Here is an 8,200-nt window from a genome sequence, read left to right as displayed (position 1 = left end):
CTTCACCATCCTTACCATCTCAGGTACGTATCATCATCTGGGGCGATACCTTTCTTACCATCTCAGGTATGTATCATCATCTTGGGCGCCGCCTTCCTAACCATCTCAGGTATGTATTATCATCTTTTGCGCCGCCTTCCTCGCCATCTCAGGTATGTATTATTATCTTGGCTGCCGCCTTCCTCACCATCTCAGATATGTATAATCGTCTGAACGTCGCATTCCTCACCTTCTCGGGTATGTTTCATCGTCTGGGGCGTCACCTTCCTCGCCTTCTCGGGTATATATCATCGTGTGGGGCGTCACCTTCCTCACCATTCTTTCCATCTCAGGTACGTGTCATCGTCTGGGGCGATACCTTCCTTACCATCTCAGGTATGTATCATCATCTTGGCTGCCGCCTTCCTCACCATCCCAGATATGTATAATCGTTTTGGGCGCTGCCTTCCTCATCATCTCAGATATGTATCATCGTCTGTGGCGTCACCTTCCTCACCATCTCAGGTATAAGTCATCGTCTTTGGCGCAACTATGTTTTTTGATTTTCAAAACAAACACAAATCTCAACTTAACAATTAATAAGAAAGCAAACCAGGTGCATTCTAACGCAAACACTTAATTTTAACATTTGCTGGTCCAATAAACCCATATAATACCTTAGAAACTATATATTTTTCTTAACCTACTTTTCAGACGACTACTTTAAGAACTTCAAACGCCCGTCAATTGCTTTGAAGCAACATCCACTGCGGACATCATTGGACGTTGAACACGCCAACGGCTCAGGCTCGAGTAGCGTCAACCTTACCGATTGCTCCACAAGGCTTGCATTGCACTCCAGGCATTTAAATAAACCAATCATCGCTCGTTCTTCTTCTGCCGACCACCCAACGCATCCGCTTATCATCCAAACACGTACGCCCTCCTCCAGTAGATCAGAGACTTCATTGCTTACCAAGGACACTCTTCCTGACTCAAAACCTAAACCTAATAGGTATCTCAAACCTCAATATTCAGAAGACGACAGTAAAACCTCGCAGCCATTAAACATGGAGCAAATCATGATACACAGTCTCCCAAAGGCGCCTGTGAGACGGGGTATCCTGCGCAGAGAAGACACCATAACCAGCACAGCTAGCTCAACATCGTGTCATGACGATCAGCATGGGTAAAACAATAATAACCATATTTGTTGTTTATACAATTAACGTTGTGTTTCTCCAGGACTAAACTTTATTTAATGAATATGTATATATATATATATATATATATATATATATATATATATATATATATATATATATATATATATATATATATATATATATATATATATATATATATATATATATATATATATATATAAATTCCAACGGGTCCAGTGGTGGCTTATGAGACACAAAGAGAAAAGATCATAATACTGTTTACTGATTAGTCATCAAGTTTCATTATTTAAATATAGTTGTTGTACTTTTGAATATATTTCTAATTCTATGACAATGATGAAGAGTATTCATATATACCATATCCATGCTCTATGTGTGAGACAGTTCGCGTTCAAAGAAGGCCGTCATGCTTGTATTGATAGGATAGGCTGTATGCACAGAAGCAAATAAAGTCGCTGAATGGAGCAATAGGCTGGTCCCTATCTCAAGCGATATAACCATATAATCACTTTATACTATTTGAATAACTACAATGCATGACTACAGCATATGTTTAACTTATCCCACACGAATAATAGATAGTAGTCCAACTATGTTTTTAATGTTGTGAACAATGATAAAAGTATATGGACATTTGATTCTTTTCTTAACACTTTCATGTTCGAAGCTTTTTTTAATTCATCTGTTTATCAGAAAATAAAATTGTCAGCTCATATATTCAACATCAACATGTCATTGCATGTAATCAAATAAATCGGTCACTTTTTATGGTAACGCTATTGTTGGTGCTGTAATCAAATCAGTGTTGTTTTGATTATCATGATAAACGTTATTTATTTTTCGAATTAAGTATTTAATAAATATTTTGTTTACACATGTGTTTTTCTAGATGAATAGTATAACTCTCGAAGTCATAGAATTGCAACATTTTTGGCTAACGATAAAGTGTTAACTTCATAACATAAAACAGTGAATACGTTAGTGTGTGGATGAGAACTTTATTTGATGTGATATGCACATCGAAAAAGTACATTACAAAATATTATCTTAATACATTCCCATTATCTTGAAAGTAAAAACGTAAGAACAGTGTTATGTTTAATATGCTTAATCTTAAATAGTGTATCATCACAAAGGATGTAATCTAAACCAGTTTAAACAAAATTATATTTTCTGCAAATGCATATATCAAATAATAAATAAATGACAATGAATTGAGGAAATGTTTTAATAATTTTCTTTATAGGCCAAGGCGTTTATGTTCCTCTTAAAATTATTTAAGTACATGTCAGGTGTATACACACAGTTTTAAGACACCATATACACCAAGACACCATTTAAAGACACCAAACGGCATCATTCCTAAACGACTGTTATAATTGCACACATGTCAGTCCCGCGTTGATGAAAATAAATTATCTGATTTGCGAGAAAGACTATGCTTGCTTTCGCCTGCACTTGACATTTCATATTGTATTTGTTTGTTTAGATGTACGTCCTGTATACAGCCTAACATTAATAAAGCCTCTCTCTGTAATACTTGGGCTTAATTTATGTTCTTCAACTGTGGGCTTAATTTATGTGCTTAAACTGTCGTCCGTGATCAGTCTGTGCAGTTTATTGTTCACATATTATAAGCCATGGTTTTATATCAAGGTTAAGCCACTTATAAGCCAATGTCAGGTTTTCTTTATGCTATTAAAAAACACTGCATTTGCGCATAAATCGTTCGATTAAATTCCCAAACTATACTTTATTTTATGTATACTTTATTTAAAATACAAATACAATGTGCTACACAAAATACATTAAGCGCTGTTTTCCCAGAGCGCTGGGTCAATCTGCTAATGCGATATCCGCGTGGAATTGTTTCATCAGCGTGCCAGTCGTGTGGGCGATTGATCATCTGTAAAACAATAATCGAAAGGTAAGTAAATCCGCAGGAAAAATAAACAATGCTTATTTATCATATCCCTGACAGACTCGTCGATTACTAACACATGCTTTCAGTTATGCAGGATAAAATGCGCCTCTTTTGAAACCGGAAGAATACCGTATGCTCTGATCAGCACAGAATAATGGAGATGTGTCGGTAGTATGTACGTTACTGGCCAGTTTAAGACAAACATTAACATAACCTTTCTTAAGTATTAAACGGTTAAACTAATTATTTGTATTGCAAGAGCTACATTTTATTCATAATTAATTGCATAGACTGTTCAATGGCGTTTACTATTGTTTTATTTATCGCTGTGTGTTTGTTAAATACTTGTGTGTCGTGTCTTATACATTGTTTCGTGTCGCATTGTTGGCAACTGATCACCTGACATATATGAATACAAATGTATTTTTTGCATATGATCGCTATATTAAAGGGGCCTTTTCACAGATCTTGGCATTTTTTTAACTTATTCATTTAATGCTTTATATTGATAAATGTAAACAGTGGATCATAAAAGTCCAGTAAAAAATCAAGAAAAAAATTAAAAAAAGGAAAAGAACATTGCCCGAAGCAGGTTTCGAACCAGTGACCCCTGGAGTCCTGCCAGAGTCCTGAAGTTAAAACGCTTTAGCCCACTGAGCTATTCCGCCGAGTACACATTCTTGACGTATTTTATACCTTATACAAGCAATCTTCGTAGTTTCACAAAATTTAACGACAAAAACAGAACTCTCCAAATTATTCAATCGTTTCGCGTTGCAACGCTTTATAATTTTTAGGTTTTAAAATCGTCAAAAGATGCATATAATGGCTATATTAGAGCATGGTTAATGTTCAGTATTACTGTTTCCTCACAAATATCATAACTAAAACGAAAACTTACGAATCTGAAACAACTTTTTTCAATTTTGTCAATTTACCAAAGCGTGAAAAGATCCCTTTAACATAGTTGATCTAAACCGTATTGGTATGATGAGATTATTTTATATGTATTATCTGTTACATCATCACATCTCTGCAATAATTTAATTGATTCAAGTTTAATAATAATTAATAATAATAATAATAATCTTATTATTATTATTATTGTTATTACTATTATTATATGCATGTTTAAAAAGTCGTATTACATCTAATAATTGCTTCATCGAACGCAGGATGGATCCTAATGAGCATGTTCAGTTTGTGAATGTTATTGCACGACATGTCTGATATGTGAAGATAGCAAACTGAATATTATTTTATGTTTAATGTAAACATATAACTCTTACTATATATTTTAAGTCTGACTGTGGAACTGATTAATAGTTACATCAACAGAAAAAGGGAAATTAGTATTCATCATCACATTTTGTAGAATTTTCTACAAAGGAGAATAACCGAGCGATTATTGAAGTGCACGTTAAGATTCATGTGCACACACATTACCCTAAACGCGAGTTTCCTACCATTAAAGTTTCATGACTTAATTCTTTTATTTTAAAAGCATGCTCCGAACATGATTGCATCATTACAATTGGGGTTGAAATAAGTGTCTGGCATATAAACATGGTTATGACATACTTATTTTACATTGTATCTCTTGAAGAATATTGAAGAATTTTTCTGCACAAAAGTGCTTTCACGGACAAAGTGACTAAAATATCCATGTTTATTCATTCAACACGATTAATATTGACATGTAATTATTCTGCACATTCTTATTGTTAATATTATCCTCAAAAAGTGTCTTTTCTGATTGTGAAGCCCCTTGATAGTACATATCGATTCATCTACATAAACAGTTGTTTTTGAAATTAAGAATATACATTCAATTGTAACAGAAAAAGATAATTAAGACACAAATTTGCTACGACTGCAGTTGTTTTAAATATTTCATCCATTTGAGATTAAATGAATATCTAAACGTAAATACATACCACAAGGGGTTAATGTATGTCTTTCTCTCCATTCCAAATTTTGTGACCAGCATTGTGTATAAAATTTAAAATAAAATCGAATTATTACAATTAACCATTCGTCTTGAAATGTAAGTTTGAATTTCTAAAAAAACATATTAATGGACGTTTAATTTTAGAATTTAATATCGCATAGTTCAAACAGAGCATTACTGTGTTCTCCAGGCGAAGATTTGCAAGTCAAATGCAAATATTTCTAGAATTTTAAGTCTCTGCAAAATAACTTGTCAGATGCAAACATTTAATGACTGACTTAAACCAAAATATCATTGTAGTCAAAAAATAATTCTTATATCGACTTATCACGGTTTTCTTAAGGCAAAAAGTTCTTGTATTGTGTTTGAAAAACAGTTACCCAATGCCTCTAAAAATGGACAAGGTGGAAAATAGAAGCATTCTAGTCAAATTATGTTATAATTTAATAAATCTAGGGAACTTCTAATCATATATCAAAAGTATCACTGAATTAAAGAAAACCCATCTCATTTATTATACTACATACAGCGCTCGAAGGGAGACCAAACAAGTGTAGGCGGCAAAACCCTGTTATCTCTCACTTAGATCTTTCTATACACTGAGTTGAAAGATGTAGCCTGTTGGGATTCTAACATATTTTGTACTTTGATCTTGACATGTGATAACTTGTTTCAGCGATTATTTTGAGCCTGAACGTCAGAGTCAAAATCAGTCGCAAAAGGTGACTAATTCCCCTTGTAAACGTTAAACTCTTTGAATACTGCATATCAACATTAGTTTTCAATATTAGAGCCGGTAACAACATAATAATAATGCATGATCTCATAAATACATCTCATACGTAAATTATCTCATTATTTTTCAATATCTCCCAAATATGCTTCTTATAAATTATGTTTTAATATGATTTATATTTGCAGTCATTTGTCCATTGAATTATTGTTTTGGTACTCTATGACGGAATAGAGGGAGTTGAATTCTTACTGCATTACTCGCTATAATTCGAAAAAAAAAATCTAACTAGTTTACGAAACAGTCTTTGTTATTAACATAGCAAACTATGAATATCCAGAAACTCTTTCAGGAGAGAAATGCTTGCTGTTATCCATTTTGTTATAACAGATACCAGCTCTTGTCCATTATTGTTATAAAAGAACACTAACTATAAATATTAAATTACCAATCACCGACTTTGAACGGTTAGTGCAAATAATGTGGGCTTGACATTGATTTGAGGGCTAGAAAAACCTTATGCATATAAAACATTTCAGGTTTTAAATAATCAACGGAGTGATTGACGACGCGCATTTTTCATCATATCTTCCATTTTGCGCCTGTCATAATGACAGTAGATTCTACGTGAAACTAAAAATTCAGATTAAATAAAAGCCCTCAGAAATGATATTTTGCATAGTTTCGAAAAAAAAATGGAATCGCATTAAATTTTCACAACGTAAGTCCATTTATAGAATATTCACTTAATATTATATAAGCATTTCATTATTTTTTGAAACCGTAAAATATAATTGTTTTATATAGCATTCACCAAATTCATACCAATGTTACAATCCAAGGTCTAAGGTTATTACAAGGCATTTGTTTGAATACTTTACTATTACCATTGTTTGCAAATGAAATCCATAAAAATATAAAATATATGCTTAAAAATGAATAAAAACATAATAACGATTAGTAATAACGTCACTGTGTATATGTATACACACACAGAATACCTTCAACCTATTATAAAAAGGTACATTCGTTTTAAGCTTGTATAATTGTATTCTTTGCATTCGTGGTAATCGTAAAAGGTTGGTGAATTATATGTTATATTGTTAGAGGTTATGTCACGCATAGGCTTGCTTTTAGTGTTGGAAATCATGATTTGTACATAAATATGTTAATTTGAGAGTCTTCTTGTATACAATTATGTTGTAGCAGTTTGAAAATGGCGAGGTGTGTCTCCATTTGCTAGAGAAACATATACGCATAGTGATGCGATGTTTAGTGTAAACATGGTATTACATATTTTGAAAATGGCATGAAGTAATAACCATAAAAATATACAACAATATTGGAGAAATCAAGAAGCATATGTGAAAGAGACTTATTAGTAACGCAACACGACACGAATTTTTTAACCTTTTTGTTGATGCTCCAGAAGTGATGACAACTGTTTAATGTTTTCTAGTTCACGCGCTACACGGTAGAACACGGGATGATATCGCATTTATTAAAACATATTGATATGAGCTCATGCATGCTCATTTTAAATCTCCCTTTGGTTTTAAACTTTGTTAAGTGTGTTGACTGTTAAGTCAAATAGTGCATAGCAGTTTTATATGATTCATGTATTCAACCACCGGCGATGAGTGGAAATGAGTAACAGAATATGTAGAACCCAGTCAATGTATTGTCTGCTGCCGCTACATAATAAGTATTGAATCTGATTGCATCACATTTAATGAATAAGTGTTATCGTCTATTTGTTTGCAAACTAGTTTGGAAGAGAAAAAATAATTTTGTATCATTTGAAAATTGTGTATACAAACACAAAAAACAATCAATTAAATAAAATATATTAGAAAATACCTTCGGACATTTATTAAAATATTGCAATCACAAATGCTTAATATTAAACAAGTAAAATAAAGCCACATGCATTTTTGCTCAATGGGTTTGAATTGGAATACTATCATTTTGAATAGTAAAGATAAGTCGACGTCACCGTCTTACACGAGTCATTTTATTTCACTTAAAAACCTAATTATTTTTGCTCGAATTCTTTGAAAGCATATGGCTTATTGAACTGCGACACACTTGACCTACCGGTCGCTAGGAATACATGCCTTTTATGGATTAGGGGCACGTTATTATAATAAGATTGATATAGTTCGCATTGGCTACACTTTTTCGTCAACAGAACTGGCACTAATTGAATTAAATTCGTTTCTAGACTTCGTTCACCCTTAGTTACCCTGTCTCATTAGAGACTACAATAAATCACATTAATACGACAGCACTTTCCTCAATGAAATAACGTGCCTGCCATCCAATAATCGATCGTTTTAGGCTGGCGGTCTGGCGTTAGGTAAGTAGCACGGCTTGACGTTCAATGTTCAGATGTAAGACGAATGTGTCTGGATTTTCTAAGAGAA

The 8,200-nt window shown here is 33.0% G+C and overlaps 1 protein-coding gene across 1 annotated transcript in view; it reads left to right on the top strand.

Moving 5' to 3' along the window:
• The window catches only part of LOC127872554 (uncharacterized), an 11,944-nt gene extending 10,660 nt beyond the window's left edge, over window positions 1–1,284 (top strand). The window contains exon 4 of the mRNA XM_052415879.1: window positions 694–1,284. Within this exon, the coding sequence (XP_052271839.1) occupies window positions 694–1,172 (479 nt within the window). The 3' untranslated portion in view covers window positions 1,173–1,284. The remainder of the gene's footprint in view (window positions 1–693) is intronic.
• The last annotated feature ends 6,916 nt before the right edge of the window (window positions 1,285–8,200 follow it).

The sequence above is a fragment of the Dreissena polymorpha genome, chromosome 3 (assembly GCF_020536995.1).
Source record: "Dreissena polymorpha isolate Duluth1 chromosome 3, UMN_Dpol_1.0, whole genome shotgun sequence".
Taxonomy (NCBI): Eukaryota; Metazoa; Mollusca; class Bivalvia; order Myida; family Dreissenidae; genus Dreissena; species Dreissena polymorpha.
Note: the sequence above shows the minus strand (reverse complement) of the source record. Positions and strands in the feature narration are given on the sequence as shown.